Below are 26,408 nucleotides of genomic sequence, written 5' to 3'. Positions count from 1 at the left end.
ATTTCTATTGCCATATTTTAGGTTTTTATTTGCATTATGTTAAAACAACATAATTGTTGAGTCTTAATGCAGTATAATCCAGATCAGTGGTTCTCAATCCCTTTTTGGTTTGTGGATTCTAAAAACTGAGGGATTCCTATTCATAACTTCCAACATGGTCAAGCATAGACAGAATTGACCATATTTATACAGTGGTCATTTTGCTCTTATGTCATTCCTTTCCACATTGGGAACATTGTCAAGTCTGAATGTGTGCGTGTGAGAGAATATGCTGCAGGAGGTGTGAGATCTTTTAATAATAATCTACCTTCTGTCTCTGTAGGATTCAGGCCAAGGTGCCTGGAATGAAGCGTAAGGCGGAGTGAAGAACCGTGGAAGTCCTGAGAAGGAAGAGGGGGGGAATTGAGGGATGGCTATTGGAACGGGGGATCGAAAGAAGGAAAGAGGATGGGTCGGGCATGACCCTCAATGTTATTATTTGCTGAAATAAAAAAAACATTTTTTTTCCAGTTCAGAATTCCTTTTTTTGTTCTCTGGAAAAACTACCCCATGGGATTTCAGTTTCTAGTACTTAATATTTTATTTTTATTCTGTGCTTTTTGCTCTTGCAACAGCTCTGAGATATATGCCTGCAACTTTGTTGATGAGATGAATTGCTCACGTAATGACCCTTTGCCAGGTTTTGAAATGCTACTTTGTGTGACACTTTGAAACTCACGCAAGCGTAATTGAATCTTGATCCCCCGACACCCATGATTAATTCTGGGAGAAAAGTGTTCCTTGAGCTGGGTTTTCTTTCTCCCCACAATGCTGTTAAGACTATTGGAGTTTATTATAATTTTGTCGTTTTCTCTTTGTTTTTGTAAAGGGGGCGGGGATGGATGGTACCCTAGTGGACATTTTTGGTATACTTATTAAGTTAGTGGCATTTGTGATTTTACTGTTTTCCTGATCTCGACTGTGTAGTGTCACAAAGCTTCTAGCTCAGTCAGTGGCTCTTGTGTGCCGTCCCTCGACTGGCCGTCTTTTGACTCTCGGCAGGGGGCTGCTACCATAGCACTTCATCGCTTCTGAGTATTTCTAGCTAGGAACATCTAGAGCCTTTGCGAGAAAAATAAATATGAACATTTATTAAGTAATTTCACCTCATTGCAGCTGCCTAGTTTAAAACTCTGGAAGGAACATGTTTACAAACATCAACATAAAAGATTATAAATAAAATAAAAAAACTGAAAAAAAATAAAATGAAATACAAAAAATGTAAGTAACCATACTGTCTGTGGACTCAATATCTAAAACTTCAAGCATTTGTTTGTTATGCAAGTAATTGTGAATGATACTTCATACTTCAATTGTGACGATAAAACTCCCTGTTGGGAGAAGTGTTTGTGGAATGCATTGTGAAATATAAACGATTACCAATAAAGCTTCTAGATGAAGTGTTCTGTGTTTTAGTCATTTCTATAACGAGCAGTAGGAAATGGTAAGCTGCACGTCAATGTGAGTGCCATGTATAGTAACATTTACATAATAACTAATGTCATTCTATTGTAGTAGGTTTGTAATATGTACATATAGTATTTACATCTTGACTAGTGATAAGTTGTGGACTGTACATAAAACAATGAAGTTCATTCACGGAATGTTAAGAATGCCAGTCTAATCCAATTCATAAGAAACTGGTTGCTATGATATATATCAACAGAAATGTAATTGTTTTATTACTGGATCTTGTAAATAAGTCTGGAACAGTAATTTTATGTTTTTGTAATGTTCTACCTACTACTAGACTACCGCTGCACAAACATTAAGCATTTTCTTTTGAAAGTGCTTACAAGCAGCCATGTTGAAAGAAAGAACTACAAACATTCTGTGCAGGGTCTCCATTGGACCAGGACCAGGTCAACATACAGACTTGTATTTATACCCTGCTGTATCCTTTGTGGTGGATTTATAGATGAAGCCAAAATCATATTCTCTGACCATATGTGGTGTTGATTTGATATCTCGCCTTTTTAAATGGATTGAATATGATTTTCATTATTTTTCATATATATATCTCAAATCAGATCTTTGTAGCCATGTAGCTATTATCAGACATGACAATAAAATCAGATTTTCCACCTGCAAGTGTGATAGATGCACACCTTTTGTTTATATACACTGACCCAGAGAGTTTATATTTTCCCATGTATAGCAACATAGTGATGAGACAATTATTCATACAGGGTCAAAAGTTAGATTTCTGTAATTCATGTGTAAATATTTGGTATACTTGTTTAGTTAAATGTGCTATGAATGATGTTTTTATGTAGACATAAAAAGAAAAAACATCCATAGAGCTTTTAGAAAGGTGCAGAATAAAACTTGCTTTTCCCACCAAGGAATGATTGATTCATGAACTTATCATTAAGAAGATATTTGGGGTCCGAAATTAATTGTTATTTACATGTTATGTGCATGTATCCCATCCTTACTTCGGATTTCCCCACGTGGAATGCACCCGATTGGATAAACGTGCGCCCAGTTGACAGGTACCAGTTTCCCGTTTTCAAAAAGTTTAACCTAAAATGTGTTCTGACAACTCATACTAAACTATTTTGACAGTTTGATCTGAACTTAGTTTGATGGTACAGTGTACGACAATTATAATAATTATTGTACCATGTAATCCTATGTAAACTCACCATTGTTTTGGTCTGACATCTAGTGGCTGAATGTTATCTAGATCAGTGGTTCCCAAAGTCGGGGTCGCAACCCAAAGGTGGGCCGCGAGATGATTTCCAAAAGAAAATTAAAAAAAATATTTTTTTTGTCAGGCCACTGAACTTAGAAGCAGGCCAGGACAGTGTTTCTAGTTGTATTCTAAAATTATATTCTATTGTATTCTAAAATGTGACTATATGGTTTTATATTAACTTAATAAATAAACAAAAACGAAAAATCTACTTATTTCAACGAACATTTCAAACTAAATAACAGATTATGCACATAAAACGCTGAAAACAACCGAAGCAACAATAGTATTTTAATGAGGCTATTATTATTATCATTATTATTTTGCAACAAGTTAGCCTTCTCATAAATAGCACATATAAATGAATAACTAACTTGAACTAACTTAACACTTTGATTGCCTAAGGTTAAATTCATGATATACCATCCGTTGCCAGCTCTATTTAACATGGAGAAGTTCCCCTTCTTTGCAGGGCTATAACTTTTTAAATTCTATTGCTAGATTGCCATTATTAGGGCCCATTCAAGGTCCTATATGTATTGTTCATGGTGTAGCAACGTTAAACTTTTTCATTCACATATTCATACTAAAATATGGTCTAAAGTATAAGTATGTTTTCATCTCTTTCTGCAGCTTTCTCCAGAACGTGATTTATAGCCCCAAATGCATTATATTGATGATGAAATACAGTTTGGTAGGAATCTGTGCGAGATCAAAAATTTCAATTGGACGTACTTCTAGAATTTACTACACGTCATCTGATGTTGACCGGATGGGCGAGGGGGCGTTTATAATTCCGTGGGCAACGTTATACCATTCATCTAATGTGGGTCATATGTTCATCATAGCAGTTAGTAAAGAACACGTTAGAATATAACGCTAAAACTCACCCCAGTCTCCTCGGGCCGTTGGGCGATCAGTGTGGAGTAGACAGTTTTCAATTATGGGATGTCGAAATACCGGATCTATTTCCAGATTGTATAATAGTATATACGTCCAAATCATGTTGTTTTTTCGAGTTATTTCCACCGATCGATGTTCACTGTGTGAAGACTGAGTCTCTATAACATTAGCGAGTGCCCGGACCACATATGGAGTGAGTCCTGCCGGGTTAAAGGTTGACATCCGGTTTTTCGATCTGCCGATCGGCCACCAGATGGCGCTCTTGAACCGCTAGAGGATTGAGAGGAGATCAGAACTGTGTGTGAAGGCTGCAGAGGGGAAATATGATTCCGATCACAGATTTTTGAAATATTGATATCAAAGACGAGTTCCGGCGTCCTCTGCAACTTGAGCATGGCGGGGAATGACGAGTTCCGGCGTTTTCGGCAGTTAAAGTGTTAATAGGATTGAAGTGATATTTGGCTTAAAAAATTGGTCGACTGGAAAAAAAAAAGAAAAAAAAAGCCTGATGATGTGCATTGGGCCGCGGCTCTCTGACGCCTTATTTTCTGGGTCCCGGCCTGAAAAGTTTGGGAACCCCTATAGCACCTTTAAGATTGGTCTGGGTTATGATAGGACATGTGGTTGAGACTGTAAATTAACTCTTATTGAAGGAAACACTGACAACCGGTAACTTTTTACTACTCCCATTTAATCTGTTCATACACGTCTAACATTTGCACAAATACATTTTCACACATACGCACAATCATCAATTACAATAAAATCAGTATAAAAATTATTGTCATTCATACAATAAAATCTCACCTCATTCACAAATGTCATTTTGGTTAAAAAATAAATTCATGCATTTGAGCATAATATTTCATATTATTTTACAATATGATACAAATAATTTGAAAACAATAGCTAGACAATCTCACAAACTTGTACAAAAAATGAAATTATTAAAAATATAAAAATTGGGACAAGGGTTCCAACATACGCAGGTTAGCAATTCACAATAACAATATCGTTGATACAGCGCTTCTATCACACCAATAGCTAATCATTACAACGAGATTGACTGACACATAACAGGCAGCAAAGCCAATGGACTTGTTTTCACTGCAGATAAAAAAAAAATCAATGCAACAGTTTCATCACTGTATTTAGTATGATAAGATCGGTTGGTCTTCACTAACTGATAGACGTGATACTCATTGGTACTGTATCTGTACATTTATAAAGCTCTGCTCTGTAAACTACCATCCTATCTCATCTATGTTGCACTGGAATACTGGTCCACACATAACACGCCCCAGTGTCTGGTTCTTGGCACGCTTTATACTAGGACTGAGCCTGGAAAGATGCTTTTAGTGTTCATGCAGCAGCATCATGGAATAGTTTGCAACTTGACCTAAAATGTAGTTCCCTTGTCTCTCTTGGAACGTTTTAATTTTTTTTTATCAATGGCCGTCCTGTCGACCTGTAGTTGTTTAGCTTGATTCTGTTCTATTGCACGATGCTGCTACTACTGTATTTATATTTTCCTTCAGTTGTAGAACTTTTTTTTTTATTATTAGTATTTTCTTTACATTTGTGTTTGGATTTGTTGATGCCATCATGTAAACTCTGCGTCATTGAAAATTAGGGTCCCCCTCAATTGACGAGTTTAAATAAAGTATAAAAAAAAGTATAATTTATTTTAACAGGAGTAGTCAATTAAATTACTTAAAGTGGTAATCCACAATATCCCGTTATTTTGTTTTGGCGATATGTCGGTAATAAGCGATCATTGCTGTTGCATTTTTTGCACTGCACTTACTCTTTCCAAAAGTCACTACTACGTTTTGTCATCTATTTATTCAAAACAACCCACTGTTGCTTGCTGTTGATGTCAAACACATCACTTCCTGAGTGCTTTATGATTTTCCTGGGAATGTCCCGCCAGAAAACGGTGTTTGGAACAGCAAATGTAGCTAATGTTAAAACATTCATGAACTGGGTATAGGAGGACTCAATTTAGCGATAGAGTAGCAAAACAGCCTCAACTCTCATCATTAAAGAGGAACAACACAGGAAACGATTGGATGTTCATCTTCAGTATGACGGAGATTCTTCCGATAAAGCAGCAATGATAAAGTCAGTTTCACCACAGTTGCGACAGCGGCGGTTAAAAAGGGGCCTTGTGAGGAATGGTTTACCAGATGGTCCATCTACTACAAAACGGGCAATTAACATATCTCAAACCACGCCCTCTTTTTTTGATCCTCCAATCAAAACCGTTGCTTGGAAGCAACAGTTGTGATTGGAGGATCAAGAAAAGAGACAGGGTTTGAGATAAGACCATCCTTTACTTTCACATGACGCCCACCGTGCCCCCCTGCAGCCATTTTGGAGCCTCTCGCCCTGCATTTGGTTTAATTCAAGTGGGAACGCAGAATGAGAACAACCCAGTTATGGCCTTTGTGACCTTACAGCTTAAAACGGAGATGACTCTAATTTAAAGGACCATAACAGGCTCTTTGACATCCATGTCATTCTTGCCTCGATACAAAAATCAAGGTGCCCTTCTTTTTTTAATATTTCTTATACCATTACTGGTTATAGGTTATTTTCTGCCAATTCACTACTGCCAAAAGCTTTCACTGCATCTGAAAATGTGTCTTAGACCACATAAACCCATGAAAGTCACCACATCTGATTAAAAGGCCATGCTAACATCTGAGGTGCATTAATTTCCCTGAATTCTTTAGTTTTCCCCATGAAAAGTCGCTCTATTGTGCCTTGGAAAAAGAGGAATTCTTCCTCAGATACTGTATTGTCACAATGGCAAAACATTTCAGAAAACAAGTGACACATTAGATGTTGGCATGGCATTTTTGTCAAATGTGGCGACTTTCTTCAGTTTATGTGGTTTTCAGATACACTGGAAAACCAATGGCAGTGGTGAATCGACAGAAAGTAACTAACACATCTTTCAGTAAAGTATTATGAAAAAAGAGAGGCACCTAGAGTTTTTATTTTACTTGGAAGTACTTGGAACCCACACGTAAAAAAAAAAAAAAAAGACTGGTTATGGTCCTTTAATGTTAACTTCAGTTTACTACAATAATATCGGTTTATAAGACCAATGTAAATGAGCAATCAGGTAAACAAGTGGAAGCTGGGGATGACAGAGACTGCATAGTCAGCTTTGGTGTGACAGATAACCAGTCCAAACTGGTTTTTAGCAGGGTTGTATTTACCCAGGACTGGAGGACACAGGATTATTTTCGCATCTTGGGTGGTTGTTTATAAACCGAACCCTTACCTTAACTCATTCTGCGCCATTCACGTATATGTACGTATTTGCTCGCCAACCGTTGAACACCAATCACGCATATACTGTATATACGTTATTTGGTCGATTTTAATATTATACCCGATGGACATCAATACTGGAAATCGCAATCAGACAATTGGAATATTGTTTTTGGAATAACCCCGATCAAAGGTACGGACTATCTGGCGTCAATTCCACCTTGATCCTACAATGATTTCATATCGATCCAGCCAATCAACGTATAGTATTCAAAACGAATGCCATTGCTGGCAATCAGAGCATCAAAAAACGACCCCCCCCCCCCCTTTGATGCATTCATGATGAAACATAATACCTATTATATACCTTTGATTTGGAAACAGTAGCGTGTCCAGGCAAGCAACGCGAACGCATTTAGCAAAATTCACATATCGCTCCATAATGCAGTTTCCAGAAATTAGCCAGATCACTCTGAAACATGAACAAATGTATTCTTTTTTACATGTTGGACGAGGGATAGTTACTGTCAAATGAGCCATGGTATTGTCTCCATAGCTATAATATAGAATATAGATATAGCCCTGCAAACACCGCAACGCACAGTGAAAATGCCTATCTTTTAGCGTTGCCCAGTGAGAACGGGATAAGGATAATAGCTGGCAGTGAATGAGTTAAAGATCCAATACAATGATGTTTTAATTAATAAAGACATAAAGTGCTTATTGTGGAATGTTAACGTTATGCATATAGTTTTTTTCAGCTTCAGAAGTATCATTTGATTTGTTAGAAGTGTTTTATTGCACCCTCATTGAGCACAGCCAGCAACAGTAAGCTGAGGGGGCGTGGCCGTTTGTATAGACACTATAGATGCTTAACTGATTGACCAAGCAGATTGGATATCTGAAATTATTAACCTTACTGGAGTCCTCACTCCTAACCCAGCCTCAATTAGCAATGAAAATTATATTTTTTGTTACCGGTATGTCCTGCCATACCATGCCACCTGGTGCAAAATGGAGTGAAAATAGCGAGTCCCAGATTTACACAGGAACAACACTTCTCATGTTTAACTCTTTGTGGCAACTTTCTTGGGAGTGTTCGATTCCACGTGGTTTCCTCAGGTCAGTTGCTAAAAGACTTTATTATGTGCCACAAACAGAATCTTTTTTTTGGCTGTGTAAATGCCGCTTGTAATGGGAGTGTAAGTACAAAGGTTGGTATCCTGTCACTGTTGTTAGCAAACATGAAAATATGGCATCTTTTACATTTCATATTTGAGGAAAACATATTAAACTGCCCAAAAATGTAATTTGAGTGAATGAGCTTTGTGTTACTATTTTGATGAATGGGTATCCCTTATACAATAAATGCTGATGCAACGTGATCTATGTGTATTAAACTCTATTTCTATATATTCTGAATATAGCCTATTGTATCCATTTCATCTTTACACAAATAAGTGTTTCACCAACATTTTCCACAACAGCTAAAGTTAATATTCAACAATTCTGGCACAGAATGAAATATTCAGAAACACTCTGGACTGGTCTACACACAGGCATGCACACGCACACGCACACACGCACGCACACGCACAGTCACACACACGCACACACTTTCTGCTTATGTCCACAAACTGTGAATTGGTCATCAGGAAAGTAGGCTAACATTTAAATATTTTCATAAATATTTTTCTATTAAGTTATCATAACTTAATATGTAATTCTTTCATACATACTATATTATATCATCACGATGCTTTGGATGTTTTATGCCATAAAAAAACAAAACAGCAGCAAAGCAATGCTATTTTCTTTTCTGCCATTTGGATGAGTAAAACCTTAACATTCTAAATAGCACCAGACAAAAGTAGAAAATAATTTCAATCATGAATCTTTCCCCCAAAAATATAGAACACAGGTAGAAATATGCATAAAGGCACTTACGTTTCATAATATTCAACAATGGTTAAAGGCTCTTTCAAATGAATCTTGAAATAAAATATTTTGTTGATGGGGACTTTCTCCTAATATATAATCATCAAGTGAATTGTGATAAAGACCATTGGTGCTACATTCTAAAGCCTCTGTACTGTTGGGCAAATCCCCTGCCCTGCTTCCCAATCTAGTTTTTACAGGAAAACATGTTTCCCCAAAACCTCCAATTGGACCAATAGAATGAAGCAGATCAGAGTTACTATAAAAGCCACAGTCATTTTTTTTATACTATCATTCGTATATGAATCATTACACCTGATGTCATTACAGCAATATATTATAGAGAAAATCCTACATGAAGCATCCTTAAATTAAATAAAAAGCCTCTATGGCAAATCTATATTCCCTTGTCCTCCGTCATTGAAAGCAGATGGGCATGTAAACATAATTAGACTCTTCTCCAAGAGTACCTATGGGATCCTTTTTTCCATTAATTTACAAAGGAAAGAAAATACGATCTTAAAGTTAAGATTCTTTTGGGAAAACCAAAACCAAAAATCCACTATTAATTTCCAGTGGCTTGCAATCTGAATTCTAGGTATATTCAGGTAAAGCCGTGATGTCATACTTGGCACTGTTGAAAGATGTTAACTGTCGGCACTAATTTTGACGTTGGCACATCAGTATAATGTCACAATGCGTTCAATATTTGAGCATTTCCTCTTTTAGAATGATTTTCCACATACAGTAGTTGTAGGTTTGCTTACTGTACTCTCTTCAACACACCACTCATTGTCTTCCTGGCACCAGTTGTCTCCCTCTACTATCTAAGACCACACCTTATTGTGTTTGCATCTAAATCAATGTGTATCTAAGCACAGGGACACAGTGGTGTGTAGACGCAGCCAGAGCCATGGATTGAGGTTGTACTTTAGACATGCCCACATTTATAGGAAGTATTGGCTATGAATATCTACCATTAACAATGACACTCCCATCACCAGCAACCTCCACAGTTGCCATGGTGAGATACTATAACGTTTCTAAACACTAAACATCAGCTGGGTATGTCAATCAAAGTTACGTAGCGATGGCCATGGAGCAGTAGTGGGAGGGGCTAACATGGCTGTCACACCCTCAATCAAAAGCTCTGGTTGCAGCTTTTCAGGCAATGGTGGTGGTGGACAACCAGACACTTGTGGCATGGTCGTGGTCATGGTGGCATCATGGTCTGTGTGTGGAGCGGTCGTGGTCATGGTGGCATCATGGTCTGTGTGGAGTGGTCGTGGTCATGGTGGCATCATGGTCTGTGTGGAGTGGTCGTGATCATGGTGGCATCATGGTCTGTGTGTGGAGCGGTCGTGGTCATGGTGGCATCATGGTCTGTGTGGAGTGGTCGTGGTCATGGTGGCATCATGGTCTGTGTGGAGTGGTCGTGGTCATGGTGCCAGACTCAACTGTGAAAAAGACTGGATTTTAACCTGCCAAAGACCAAAACATCTACGTCTTCCAAAGAGGGACCATCTTCTGTGGTTGACGAGGGAGATATTTAGGCTTACACAGTCTCAGGTAGGGCTTCTCCATCAGCAGAGGCAACTGCAGTAAGTCAGTGGTTCCCAACCTGGTGTACCGTGGAGAAAACTTGCAGTAGGTGTGCCTTGATAAATTTGCTCTGATGTTATGAAAATCAATGTCAAAATGTAACATAAAAAAAAAAAAAAAAATCCAGCAGTTGAATGTGTTTGCTGGCCCTCTTGATCCTACAAGGCTTTGAGAAGAAGTTGATAACTAACTGGGCTAGATAAACCTTCCATGGCAACTCACTGACAGGTGTGATGACAAGTCTGAAGTGTCTAAAATGTTAAAATCTGGTCCGATACTATTGTAAGTCTATGGAACGGTGATCTCAGATCACAATGACTGGATTTACAGAGGACCAAAAGATCTGATTTTAAACTCTGTGGTACACACACCATATCTTTTCATGTCAGTCTGAACAGAAATAAATGACATGATATCATATATATACATGTGTATATATATATATATATATATATATTTTTTTATGTTTAGACAACCACAGTCACATATGGGGCCAGACAAGAGTTCCTATGTAAATCCACCCCAATATGCTTTGGGAAGTGCTGTGTATGTTTATCAGGCTGTCATGCTGAGAAGGTGCTGCGTCCTACAGGCATTTCCACACAAAGACACTGGAAGAGAAGAGAAGAGGAAAAAGGAGAAGGGGAACCTTGTAAGAAAACAAAAATGAATCTCATGATGTCAAGGAATGTTTGAGGAGGTTTTCTCACCTGCAGTCATCCCCGCCGGTGCTGATGACGTACTTGTCATCGTAGGAGAATCGGATGTTGGTCACATGGGCCGAGTGGCCAAAGTACCGCTTGTGTTTAGCCTGCAAATCAAAGTAAAAAAATAATAATAATAATAATAAAGTCAAAGTCTGTGTGTTATGCATCATATGCATCATACTAGTACTAGTACAATGAGGTAAAAAGCATAAAATAAAGATAAGGAAAATTAAAATAACTTGAGATAATTAGACATTAAATAAATAGGACAAAAACACAGATGAAAAATATTAGAAAATAATAAAAGTAACATGTTTAAAAACCATTACAAACTAGGGGAGGCTGGGTAGCGCAGTGGACTAAGCACTCGCCTAACACCACAGAGACTCTGGGATCGAATCCAGCTGTCAGCAGTACCTCCGGCTTGGTCAGTCGTCCCTACTAACACAATTGGCAGTGTTATAGCGGGTGGAAAGCCGGTGGGGTATGTGTCCTGGTCATTGTAAACTGCGACTCCTACTGGTCGGTCGGGGCGCCTGTTCAGCAGGGAGGGGATCTGGGGGAAATAACGTGAACCTCCGCACGCGTTACGTTGCCCCAGTGAAACTCCTCGCTGTCAGGTGAACAGAAGAGGCTGGCGACTCCACATGCATTGGAGGAGGCATGTGGTAGTTCTACACCCTCCCTAGGCTGACAGTGGGGCAATGCGCGCAATTACCAGGAAGGGAATTGGCATAACGACTAAATTGGGATGGGTGAAAAATACAGAAACCCCAAAAATAAATAGAATAAATTTTTTTTATTAAAAACTAAAAACTAGGGATGTTCGATATTGGCTTTTTTACCTATACCGATATTGTCCAACTCTTAATTTCCGATACCGATATCAACCGATATCAACCGATATCAACCGATACCGATATATTGTTTATTGTTATTTGCACTTACAAACATACATTCTGGAATAAAATAAGTAAAAGAAGAACAGTTAAAATGTGCAGGAAAGGTAAAAAAAAACCCAAGGGCTTATAAGCGACCTCCCCTCTTAAACCTATATAGGATAACTACACAAAAAGAAATCCCCCCCCCCCCACATTATGCACAAACACACATGCGCATATCCCTCTCTCATACACACAGATACATACAATACAGCATTATACAACTATATACAACTAACTAAAAAATGTAAAGAAAAAAGATTTTACAAATACACATGGATACTATAGACTACAGGATCTGTAGTTCTTTTTTAAGCTTACTTTTAAATATATTTAAAGTGGAACATGTTTCTATTAGATTTTGTATATCATTCCACATCACTGCACCTTGATAAACAAATGAGAATTTGGCAACAGAGGTCCTACAGAAAGGAATGCGTAAGTCTTTATTTATTTATGTGCATGATAACTCAAAATAAGTTTGAAAAAAATTAGGCAAAGATAAAGGAAGACCAATTACTTTGTACATAAGAACCCCTGTTTGATACTTGTTGACCTCATAAATTCTGAGCAGTTGCAGTTGTTTAAATAATAGTTTGGTTGCAAACCAAATATGCAGGGTTTCCCCCCCAAAAAACAGAATCATTTCAGGTAATTAACATTACATATCTCTTGTCGTGGAATTAACACAACATTATGCATACTTTTGACAATAAATAAAATCAGAATTTGTTCTTACTTGCTTGCCTGGTAAATAAAGGTTAAATAAACGTAAAAAAAAAAAAAAATCCGATATCACATTTTAATGCCAATATCGGCCGATAATATTGGTAGGCCGATAATATCGGACATCCCTACTAAAAACCATTACAAACTGAAGCAGGGCGATTTGTAATCATGTTTTTAAACTGTCCATAGGTTAGAGGAGTTAAGTTTATTTATAAAAAAAAATTACCCAGGGACAGTGCACATTAATCAACATATTCAGTTTCCACATCAATGTAATTGATATTTAGTATGAGCTTAAGATCATTCCAAGAAGCCGGGGGATTAAAACAAAAGGCAGACTTTCCAAGCCCAGTCTGCACTCTTGGGACCTTAAGTATAAGCCAGTCATCTGAGTGTGTCAGACAGGGTCCATAGTTCCAGTCTAGCAACATTTTGATATAAGGTGGCCATATCCCGGCAATGGCCTTGAAGATGAACAGATACCAATGTTTATTTGGCCTCTCTGGTGTTACTCACCAGTAATAAATCTGAGAGTATCTAGAGAGGTTCAGATATACTCACAAACTTCTCAATGCAGGGGAAATCAAAGAGCTTGACCAGTCCGAAGTCGTCTCCTGTGACCACGTTCAGTCCGGCGTGGGAGACACAGGCACAGTTGACGTCAGCCTTGTCAGCGTTCCGCGGCCAGATGCCCAACACCTCGTCTCCTAGGATACTGAGGTGGGGAGGAGGAACAACATGTATATAACACCTTGTCTCCTAGGATACTGAGGTGGGGAGGAGGAAAAACATGTATATAACACCTCGTCTCCTAGGATACTGAGGTGGGGAGGAGGAACAACATGTATATAACACCTCGTCTCCTAGGATACTGAGGTGGGGAGGAGGAACAACATGTATATAACACCTTGTCTCCTAGGATACTGAAAAACAGTAACAGGAAAAACATGTAAACTAAACCCTGGCAGTGAACACGAACCATATATTTGCAGTTGTCAATCCAAATCACTTGGGAGTGTGAACGTGATACATCACAAGACCGTAAACAAACTGTACTATCTTGTACTATCGACGACGAATGAACCCAACATTCTAACTTACCAACTTTAGATAATAACGTTTGAACATTGTTCCTCTGAAGCTTTAAAACCGATATGGTTCTTCATCTGAGGTACTCAATTAATGACTGAACTGAAAAGCAAATGTGGAGAAAAATAGATACGCTATGATTGGAGTTTATTTGTTTTAACAAAGATTCACATGGTGGCCATTTTGCTTTTATGTCATGCTCAGGTTGGGATTTCTCCACCTCGAATATGGTTAATATGGTGGCTAGCAAATATTATTGATTAACAGATGCAAGTGGCTAGCAAATATTATTGATTGACAGATGCAGGTGGCTAGCAGATATTATTGATTGACAGATGCAGGTGGCTAGCAGATATTATTGATTGACAGATGCAGGTGGCTAGCAGATATTATTGATCGACAGATGCAGGTGGCTAGCAGGTATTATTGATTGACGGATGCAGGTGGCTAGCAGGTATTATTGATTGACAGATGCAGGTGGCTGGCAGATATTATTGACCTACATTGTAACACAGATCAGTGAGTCATCATGACTGAACTATGTAAGTCAGGGGTCATCTTTCCCGTCTTAAAACTAGCATTGTACATGAAAGAATCATACAACGCATATAACAACAATGATCTATGTGCATTAAGATGGCTGCTGTGTGTGTGTGTGTGTGTGTGTGTGTGTGTGTGTGTGTGTGTGTGTGTGTGTGTGTGTGTGCGTGCGTGCGTGCGTGCGTGCGTGCGTGCGTGCGTGCGTGCGTGCGTGTGTGTGTTACCTGGTCCAGGTAGCCCAGGTGATTCTGTCAATGACAGCCTGGTCAGTCACCATCTTTCCTGAAGGCATCTCATGAACTTGGCGCTTGTATGCTCCTGTAGACACCTGGAGATAGATATCACACATGTAACGGAGGTACCGCAGTCTATCCACAGTCACGGGTACAAGTAGTGACGTGGCTGTGGACGTTAAGCGGTACTGCAAGTAAAACTCACTCCCCAGAGGCATCCAGACCAAGTAGCAAGAGGTGAGTTCACCTCTTGGTACAGTGGTCTGTGATGTCGCCCCCGGTGCGGGAGACCACTCAGGGCAATCCCTTAACAGGGGTCGAATCGAAACAAACACAACGCAGCAAGATCACAGCGGCTACACGTGGTGCCGCTAGACCCGGATGCCCTGGGTGGAGTGAGTTTAGGGGGGTGAGTGTAACGGAGGTACCGCAGTCTATCCACAGTCCCGGGTACAAGTAGTGACGTGGCTGTGGACGTTAAGCGGTACTGCAAGTAAAACTCACTCCCCAGAGGCATCCAGACCAAGTAGCAAGAGGTGAGTTCACCTCTTGGTACAGTGGTCTGTGATGTCGCCCCCGGTGCGGGAGACCGGGGTTCAACTCCCACTCAGGGCAATCCCTTAACAGGGGTCGGATCGAAACAAACACAACGCAGCAAGATCACACCGGCTACACACACACACAAACAAAATAGACAGTTTTAAGTGTGTGTGTTGTGTGCTGTGTGTGTATGTGTCTGTCTGTCTGTGTGCATGTTGTGTGTGCAGCATGTATATGTTTTTTTGTGTGTGTATGTATGTATGTATTGTGACAGATCTCCTCCCCCCTCCCATGGATATGTGAATGATGGGAGATACTTCTGCCACAGGAGGAGTAGTCAATTAGGTAGCTGATTAGTACTGATAGAATACACCTGCGCAGCATTAGGCCATGTCCACACGAACAGGCACGTGCACACATAGAGCCCAAGGGGTGCTTGAGCACCTGCCTTTTTGAGCCTCATAAAAAAAGTGCACTTTTTGAAAAATAAAAATATAAAATGTATTTAGTTTTTTACCGTTACGCATATAGACTGCCCTTCCAACTGAAAAATGTCAGGATATAATCAAAATATTAGGTAAAGAGAGAGAGATGCCCCATATTCCATTGCAGTTTGCACGGCCTCCTCAGCGTGCCTCTCCGCGGACCTATATATTTTATGCATAGCGTGGGTGGTGATGATGATGATGATGATTGAAACCGCTGTGGCGCATACAGTTGAATGCTGGTATTACACTCATTGAGGGACACGAAGATGTCAAGTCCGATGGGATTTGGGAATCTCAAATACAAATCGGGATTGGAATAAAAAATGCATTTATATTAAACAATACAGAATATACAGCACTTATCCCTCCCCCCTGAACATTTATGGAGATGTATGGGCCTTTTAAGTCAGTGATAAAAGTGTCCTTCAAGGATAAGTGAGCTCCTGCACTGATTATTATAGTTCAATATTCAATATTTGATCACCAAAATCCCCCAAAAAGCATAAAAAGGGGGCCCCCCTGCCCGAAAAGGGCCCTTAAAAATCGGGCTTGCGCGCCACGCGTGCTCGGTTAAAACACACACAGGTATAGTGCCCTTTTCAGCCTTTGAGCACCTGCCCCTCTAAAGTCCTGTGCACGTCCCTGCACACAAATCCAGATATTTAGCAAAACACACATTTTCTTCCACGTTTGGACCTTTCATCCACACGTAAACGGTGTTTTCAGAAACATAAACGGAGATTTTCGAAAACGCATTTTAAAGTGAAGATTTTCCAAAATATCGGTTCAGTGGATCCGTGTAGCCACTGTAAACGCATAGTCTAGATAAACGATGACGTCACAGCTCACTACGCATGCTCAGACTGTTGTTCTATGGCAATAGGCGCCCGTAGCCTTGAAGCGCATGAAGGTAATAACAATGGACAGCGCCTGGTGCTGAAATGGCAGAGAGAAGTATACAGTTTCTTCCCCCTCTAATATATATATTTTCTTTTATTGGTCTCTGCCTCTTAAGCAGTACTGTATATTTGTATATCTTGTATAATAAATGTCTGGATGTAACAGTACTGTATATATCTACTCCAGTGCCGTCTGACAGATTCGGCCATCAGACGTTGCTTGCCTAACGGAGATGTATCTGTTATTTAGTTAGGCCTACTGGACATTTTCGTTGACATAAGTAGACTTTTCGTTTTTGTTTATTTATTAAGTTAATATAAACCGTGTTTAAAAAGTTTTTGAGGTTGTTAAATACACGCTTTTGATTTCTTTAAGTGGCGAGTTACGTTTTATTCGTTGTGCGCTTATTTCTCGCCCGAGAGATACAATGCAATGTTGAGATCACAATATCCCAATTCTGAAACAAAATAAGGTGAGTCCTCATCACAAACTGTTCCAAGGATATTTAATGTTTTGCTAAACATGTCTAGTGTTGCGCCCGGCTTCAGTTAAAAGCCAAATTGCATTCTAAATTTAGTTAATAGACGCTCTGATGTTGTGGATAGTTGAGGATGTTGGCATTACGCGTCCCAGGATGACCTAATAACTTAACATTATTAGTTGAATAGTTACTGTACAGGAATTACAGGAATCATTTGAATATGTGAGTTACGTGAATATAGCTTGCCCATGGACAGACATTCATACGCATTAACAGCTCCGTCTTTTAATACACACTTATATCATACAGTAACGTCAAATAAGATATTGAAAGATGAAAAAGATTGAAAAAGTTACAAATGAAAAGGGGCAAAATAACTTACTCTTTGACAATTCTACAGCGCACAATGGGTTTTAAACTGATGTCAAATCGGAGCAAAAAAAGCTGAATCCGCTTAAAGAAGACCCACTACATTAGGTATAATAACTTCGGTGGACAGCGCATTGGTGCTGAAATGTCATTCAAACTGTATCCTTACTTATGACTGTGACGGGCGAAGACGGCACCACACATGTGAACAGTAACAATGCAATTAATGAATGTCTTGTTGTAATTAGTATATACCCAATGTCATGCGTCTTTTTGAAGCGGATTCAGCTTGTTTTGCTCCGATTTGACGTCAGTTTAAAACCCTTTATACTCCTAGGCATATTTAATTCCGCCTGGATCTTTTCTTTTTATTGTGCACTGTAGCATTGTCAAAGAGTAATTGCGTTTGGCCTTTTCCCTTTGTAACTTCATCCTTTATCTTTCAATATCTTATTTGACGTTACTGTATGATATAAGTGTGTATTAAAAGACGGAGCTGTTAATGCGTATGAAGGTTTGTGTCCACGGGCAAGCTATATTCACGTATTCACGTAACTCGCATATATTCAAATGTTCCTTTGTTTCAGAATCGGGAGATTGTGATCTCAACATTGACATTGTATCTGTCAATCGTCCTGTCCGCTCGGTACCGCTATGGTATTTGAGATATTGCGTATCGCCACCTACTGACCCGGCATGCTTGTTGGAGCAATTTATATGCGTTTATGTATTTGTGTCTGGATCGAGTTTTTTTTAACACTGTCGTATGGACGAGGATAAAAAAAAATAACAGAGCCTGAAAATATCCGCTTTGCAAAATATCCAGATACGTGTGGACATGGCCTGTCACACACATCTCACATGCACACACTCCCGACACACACACTAGCTGATTACTACTGATAGAATACACCTGCGCATAATTAGTTGACACACATCTCACGTGCACACACCCCAGTCCCACACACTACATTAACACTAGGTTAGAGAGGAGTAGGAGTAGGAGTTGGAGTTGTGTTATTGAGAGAGAGAGAGAGAGAGAGATTGAGTATTCAGAGTTGTGACGGTGAGAGGTAGTGAGAGGTGAGGAGAAAGCGAGTAGGTGTTCTTTGTGTACTGGACCCTGGACTGGCTGAGATTCCCCCTTGTGTACTGACCCTGGATCAGACGACTACCCTGAGTATTGAACAATCCCCTTTTTCTGTCGGCGAGCGTGTTTTGTGTTTTTGACCATCGGACTGTCTATGACCATTCTCTTGCTTATCAAACTGGATTTTTGCCTTAATTCAATAAATATTCGTATTGATTGATATTGCTCTTGTGTGGAGCTTTTGAATTTGTTTGTATTTGAACCGTGGCGAGTCTTGTCCCCACCAGATTCGTCACAGTATGTATGTATGTATGTATGTATGTATGTATGTATGTATGTATGTATGTATGTATGTATGTATGTATGTATGTATGTATGTATGTATGTATGTATGTATGTATGTATGTATGTATGTATGTATGTATGAATGATGTCATGCGTCTCAGCTGAGCGTACCACGGGTATTGCACTACCACCCCTGCAGGTCCTATACAAAAAGAGGTGCAAATCCAGAGCCTGCAGAATAATGAAAGACCCTCACCACCCCAACAACAGCCTGTTCAAGCTGCTGCGGTCAGGCAAACGCCTGTGAACACCAGCAACTAGGACAGAGAGACTTCGGCTCAGCTTCTTCCCCCAGGCCATCAGAGCCTTGAACACTGAACTCTCCACACACAAGCACACATGAGCACACACACAACACACACACTGTACACGCTCACACACTAGCAGCCACTTTAACATGAGCACACACACACTCATGCTGCACACGCTCACACTTATGGCCACTCTACAAAAGGAAAGGTCACTTTAAGAATAGTATAACTTGAGATTGTATAATATAGCATTGTATAGCAGTGTACATAAAGTGCCCCAGTGCCTCATCCGTAGCTAACAGTGTATTGCACTACCACAGGACCTAGCATGTCCTACCATGCTCTGTAAATAACTCATGTACATATACCGATATGCCCTATGTACTGTATGTATGTAATGTATGTATGTATGTACAGTATGTATGTCTGTGTGAGTGTGTATGTATGTACAGTACGTACGTGTGTGTGTATGTATGTGTGTTTGTCTGTCTGTGTGAGTGTGTATGTATGTACATTACGTACGTGTGTGTGTGTATGTGTTTGTGCATTTTAGGGCTGTCCCCGACTAAGGATTTGGATGGTCGACTATGATTGGCCAAAATTTGCCGTTAGTCGACTATTGGTCAACAAATTTTTTTTTTTTTTTTTTTATTTTTTTTTTACCATTCCATTTGGGCTGTGTGGGGTGCTTAATGTCTGAAGGAGTCGACTGAAGGCTTCTTGTCCTCTGCAAAAGCATGCAATTGGTTTACTGATGGATACATCTTGATATTTGTCTAGTCTAGTATGTTCATTAGATGGGTGAAATCCTCTTTCAGTGCCTCTGTGCCTGTTTTCATAGGCAGTTAGCCTCTGGTATGCGTGCTATTAGCGTTAGCCACGCTTCTAGGCCTCTTTTCTTTTGGAAAGAATGATAATTTTTTTTGTTTTTTTTGTTTTTTGTATTTTTTTTTTTATTATATTCGACTAAGAGGTTGGCCAGTCGACTACGGCTCCTTTCGACCGATTAGTCGACTAATAGGGGTCAGCCCTAGTGCATTTACATCATACACCCGTGACATTCTCCTCACTACAGGTCCTGGCAGTGTTAGATACAGTAATGAGAGGACAGGGGGGGGTCTCTATTAATACATCTGTCATATGAATCTCTCTCTCTCTCTCTCTCTCTCTCTCTCTCTCTCTCTCTCTCTCTCTCTCTCTCTATTCATATTCCAACATTATTCAGGATACTCAGTGGTTTTGTCTATGAGGCGGTGTGTGTTTATAAGTACCAGGATAAGCTAACAATGAGAATATGACCAGTGGGCGTCGTTCACATGATGTTAAGCCACAACATAGAGACACAGTGGCACTGTGATAGTGGTTGTATATTAATAGCATCCTGTGCCACGTGTCACATTCACTTCCTCTAGTTACCCTGCAGGTATTTTACCATCACATAAAACCAACCAACCAACCAACCAACCAACCAACCAACCAACCAACCAACCAACCAACCAACCAACCAACCAACCAACCAACCAACCAACCAACCAACCAACCAACCAACCAACCAACCAACCAACCAACCAACCAACCAACCAACCAACCAACCAACCAACCAACCAACCAACCAACCAACCAACCAACCAACCAACCAACCAACCAACCAACCAACCAACCAACCAACCAACCAACCAACCAACCAACCAACCAACCAACCAACCAACCAACCAACCAACCAACCAACCAACCAACCAACCAACCAACCAACCAACCAACCAACCAACCAACCAACCAACCAACCAACCAACCAACCAACCAACCAACCAACCAACCAACCAACCAACCAACCAACCAACCAACCAACCAACCAACCAACCAACCAACCAACCAACCAACCAACCAACCAACCAACCAACCAACCAACCAACCAACCAACCAACCAACCAACCAACCAACCAACCAACCAACCAACCAACCAACCAACCAACCAACCAACCAACCAACCAACCAACCAACCAACCAACCAACCAACCAACCAACCAACCAACCAACCAACCAACCAACCAACCAACCAACCAACCAACCAACCAACCAACCAACCAACCAACCAACCAACCAACCAACCAACCAACCAACCAACCAACCAACCAACCAACCAACCAACCAACCAACCAACCAACCAACCAACCAACCAACCAACCAACCAACCAACCAACCAACCAACCAACCAACCAACCAACCAACCAACCAACCAACCAACCAACCAACCAACCAACCAACCAACCAACCAACCAACCAACCAACCAACCAACCAACTAACTAACTAACTAACTAACTAACTAACTAACTAACTAACTAACTAACTAACTAACTAACTAACTAACTAACCACTGCAGTTAGATGAAAACCTCATATCTCAAATAGTCAGATTATTTTGAAATACTACAGCTGTCTTTGAAGGCCTATGCGGGTCATGGAATTGAGCACATTGGACCATGATTACACATAAACCTTTATTTCTGAAGTAAGCAAAAACACTCGGTTTTCTTCAGTGAAACACAGATCCAGGTATCCAGGCACTTGAAGGTGTTTAAAAATAGGTGTGCAAGAGATGTTTCATCTCAACGTTTCATCCCAATAGATTCTCTGAACCAGTTTTCTGAATCAACGTATGCATGTGACACTAAAAAGTAATGTTTGGTATAAACATGATAAATGACTTTTAATACAATGCATTATTCAAACCAGCGTGAGAGGAAGTGACCGTGAGCATGCCTTCAAGGACAGGGGAGGATGAGTGAAACCCAGCCTGCTATTTGACACTATTTGACACTCTGGAGAAGCACGGGACATATTCCAATCCCAAAACAGCCACCGGGGTTCCTCCCATGTAGCACAGGACTGGTCAGGTTAGGGTCAGCAGACTCACAAGAGACAATGGTCTCACTTCAAACCATGAGGATGAGGCACAGCTGTTGAGGCACAAGCTTTATACTGTACATGGTGTTATTGCACACATAATATAAGGAGGGAGAGAGAGAGATCTCCCCACATCTCTCAGTGTGTGTGTACTGTTGTATGTATGTATGTATGTATGTATGTATGTATGTATGTATGTATGTATGTATGTATGTATGTATGTATGTATGTATGTATGTATGTATGTATGTATGTATGTATGTATGTATGTATGTATGTATGTATTATGTATGTATGTTACGGACGGTGTCCTTATGTATGTATATAGAGGGAGTAATGTATGTTATCTGTTGTGTGTGGGTATATAGGCATGTTTTGGTTGTTCTGTTTTTGTCTCCCTCCTGTGTAACATATCCCATTCTCAGGTGTCTCCCAGTCCCAGTTGCAGCAGCAGCTGGTCAATCAGCAACTCACCCCAGTGCAACGGCAGGTGAAGCTGATTCTGCAATCAACATCCACTCTCCCTTCATATACCCATTTTGTGTGCAGCTCTTTTGGCTCATTGTGGTGGTGGGTGTCTCTCTGTGTATTTGGTGATAATTCTGTGTGTTCTTAGGTATATAGAGCAGTGGCTCTTCAGAGGTAAAAGCTCTGGTCATTAGGTATATAGAGCAGTGGCTCTTCAGAGGTAAAAGCTCTGGTTCTTAGGTATATAGAGCAGTGGCTCTTCAGAGGTAAAAGCTCTGGTTCTTAGGTATATAGAGCAGTGGCTCTTCAGAGGTAAAAGCTCTGGTTCTTAGGTATATAGAGCAGTGGCTCTTCAGAGGTAAAAGCTCTGGTTCTTAGGTATATAGAGCAGTGGCTCTTCAGAGGTAAAAGCTCTGGTTGTTGGTAGAGATGTACAGGTAGAGATGTCCAGGTAGAGATGTCCAGGTAGCCAAATACAACGCAGTTCGGTTTCCGGGTTCCTCTGATTGGCCACTAAGCCCACGTGACCACGCCTAGCACGCCCCCCTTATCTCCCGCTGCCGCGCTGTGAAGCGGAAGAGCCAGCGAGGCGACGCGAGGCGGTGGTTTCAGCAGCAGCGGCCGTCTTCTTCCGAGGCGGCTCGTTCTTATTAATCCCTAATGTCATGTATGTTGTGTATGTCATAAATGTCGATATGAATTGAAAATGGGGGACCCTGATGTAAACAAGACAAACGTCTTTCTCTGGTCTGCATCCCCTTAACAATTGTGTGTATTGCGCCGTACTGTATTTTGTACCCATTCTGCAATCTGTTAAATAAAGTTTTCATTCATTCATTCATTAATTTCTCCAAAGGGAACACAGTTTCTTGAGTCTGGCGTTGTTGTACTTTATCTATTTAGTGTTACTTTTGGGAGTAGTGGGGGAGAAATGAATGAATGAATGAAAACTTTATTTAACAGATTGCAGAATGGGTACAATACAGTACGGCTCAATACACACAATTGTTAAGGGGATGCAGACCAGAGAAAGACGTTTGTCTTGTTTACATCAGGGTCCCCCATTTTCAATTCATATCGACATTTATGACATACACAACATACATGACATTAGGGATGCAGACCAGAGAAAGACGTTTGTCTTGTTTACATCAGGGTCCCCCATTTTCAATTCATATCGACATTTATGACATACACAACATACATGACATTAGGGATTAATAAGAACGAGCCGCCTCGGAAGAAGATAAGGGATAAGGGGGGCGTGCTAGGCGTGGTCACGTGGGCTTAGTGGCCAATCAGAGGAACCTGGAAACCGAACTGCGTTGTATTTGGCATAGACGCGTCCAGGTATAGGTACATTTGGTAGAGCTGGTGAAAGCTCTGGTTCACTTCATTGTGTTTTGGTGTTCTTTAGTTTTCTGTACATTTCTGTATTAACCCTTTGTATATTTGTTTCCCTTGTGTCACCCAGCCTATGGTGATTGTTTTTCTTGTGTATTAATCTTTTGTTTCGCACACAGGGACATTGAGGACAGGAAGATACCCTGGGTCTACATTTTGCATCACGTAGGTGACCTACTGTTAAAGACACCAGCCTTAGAAGTGAGCACCGCCACCTGTACTTTTGGGCGTCCGCGCCTGTAAGGGGGGGTGGGCTTTAATTTGCTTTTGATATTTAATTTGGTGCTCACTGGTAAGTCCTCCTTGCTCTCTGTGATGCTGATTTGTGTTTTTGTGAAATATATATTATTATTTTGCAAATCGTCTCCTGGATTTTGTGTCACTGCACCCTCACCTACCCTGTCTGTGGCCTTGTGTTGCATCTCCCTACTGGGGTGCGTAACTATGTATGTATGTATGTGAGTGAGTGAGTGAGTGAGTGAGTGAGTGAGTGAGTGAGTGAGTGAGTGAGTGAGTGAGTGAGTGACAGACAGACAGACACACAGAGAGAGACAAACACAGACAGAGAGAGAGGCATGCATGTCGCTGCACTTTGCTCTCGTCTGTCGGCTCCGGGCTGCATTTCTCCCGATCATTCAATACATTGTTCAAAAGTTGAGAGAGAGAAGCAGACATAGAGAGAGAGAGAGAGAGAGAGAGAGAGAGAGAGAGAGAGAGAGAGAGAGAGAGAGAGAGAGAGAGAGAGAGAGAGAGAGAGAGAGACAGACAGACAGACAGACAGACAGACAGACAGACAGACAGACAGACAGACAGACAGACAGACAGACAGACAGACAGACAGACAGACAGACAGACAGACAGACAGACAGACAGACAGACAGACAGACAGACAGACAGACAGACAGACAGACAGACAGACAGACAGACAGACAGACAGACAGACAGACAGACAGACAGACAGACAGACAGACAGACAGACAGACAGACAGACAGACAGACAGACAGACAGACAGACAGACAGACAGACAGACAGACAGACAGACAGACAGACAGACAGACAGACAGACAGACAGACAGACAGACAGACAGACAGACAGACAGACAGACAGACAGACAGACAGACAGACAGACAGACAGACAGACAGACAGACAGACAGACAGACAGACAGACAGACAGACAGACAGACAGACAGACAGACAGACAGACAGACAGACAGACAGACAGACAGACAGACAGACAGACAGACAGACAGACAGACAGACAGACAGACAGACAGACAGACAGACAGACAGACAGACAGACAGACAGACAGACAGACAGACAGACAGACAGACAGACAGACAGACAGACAGACAGACAGACAGACAGACAGACAGACAGACAGACAGACAGACAGACAGACAGACAGACAGACAGACAGACAGACAGACAGACAGACAGACAGACAGACAGACAGACAGACAGACAGACAGACAGACAGACAGACAGACAGACAGACAGACAGACAGACAGACAGACAGACAGACAGACAGACAGACAGACAGACAGACAGACAGACAGACAGACAGACAGACAGACAGACAGACAGACAGACAGACAGACAGACAGACAGACAGACAGACAGACAGACAGACAGACAGACAGACAGACAGACAGACAGACAGACAGACAGACAGACAGACAGACAGACAGACAGACAGACAGACAGACAGACAGACAGACAGACAGACAGACAGACAGACAGACAGACAGACAGACAGACAGACAGACAGACAGACAGACAGACAGACAGACAGACAGACAGACAGACAGACAGACAGACAGACAGACAGACAGACAGACAGACAGACAGACAGACAGACAGACAGACAGACAGACAGACAGACAGACAGACAGACAGACAGACAGACAGACAGACAGACAGACAGACAGACAGACAGACAGACAGACAGACAGACAGACAGACAGACAGACAGACAGACAGACAGACAGACAGACAGACAGACAGACAGACAGAGAGTGATAGATAGACAGAGGATCTATAAATGCTGCTGAGTAGCCATATAAGAGTGTGTCTATATATAGTGAGGTGTAGAACCAGGCCAGGCTGTGACATGATAGGTCTACCAGAGCTACTGTCACCAGGGAAGACCCGACACCCTGAGACTCCCATTAAAACATACTGCCACTCTAAGCAAGTGGGGAGGGAGACCCACCACAGACAGGCCATTACAGCACAGGGCCCAATTCATAGTTTAAGGAACCCTGGACTAGACTGTACTAAGCTAAACTGTATCTAAACAGATACAACCCTGAGCATGAATAAATCTGAATGTAGTGTTAGTAGAGCGGACATTATTTATATTATATGCAAGATTACATGAATCGGATGCTCCTCATTAGCTTAGGGTTAGATGTGATGTCAGCAAGGCTAAATTTCATTCCATGTTCCACTCAGGGTTG

General features: G+C 40.9%; 2 protein-coding genes across 2 annotated transcripts in view; one reads left to right on the top strand and one right to left on the bottom strand.

Annotated features, from left to right (window-relative positions):
• The window catches only part of rtn4b (reticulon 4b), a 58,635-nt gene extending 57,196 nt beyond the window's left edge, over positions 1 to 1,439 (top strand). Inside the window, exon 9 of the mRNA XM_084321140.1 lies at positions 323 to 1,439. Coding sequence (XP_084177266.1) covers positions 323 to 365 — 43 coding nt within the window. The 3' untranslated portion in view covers positions 366 to 1,439. The remainder of the gene's footprint in view (positions 1 to 322) is intronic.
• A 9,612-nt stretch (positions 1,440 to 11,051) lies between these two features.
• Positions 11,052 to 26,408, bottom strand: part of LOC311234714 (echinoderm microtubule-associated protein-like 6) — a gene marked incomplete at both ends in the record, with an annotated part of 200,399 nt that continues 185,042 nt past the window's right edge. Inside the window, 4 exon segments of the mRNA XM_084321958.1 lie at positions 11,052 to 11,076; positions 11,176 to 11,276; positions 13,404 to 13,557; positions 14,696 to 14,799. Coding sequence (XP_084178084.1) covers positions 11,052 to 11,076; positions 11,176 to 11,276; positions 13,404 to 13,557; positions 14,696 to 14,799 — 384 coding nt within the window.

The sequence above is a fragment of the Notolepis coatsorum genome, assembly GCF_963971535.1.
Source record: "Notolepis coatsorum genome assembly, chromosome: 9".
In the NCBI taxonomy this organism is placed as follows: Eukaryota; Metazoa; Chordata; class Actinopteri; order Aulopiformes; family Paralepididae; genus Notolepis; species Notolepis coatsorum.
Note: the sequence above shows the minus strand (reverse complement) of the source record. Positions and strands in the feature narration are given on the sequence as shown.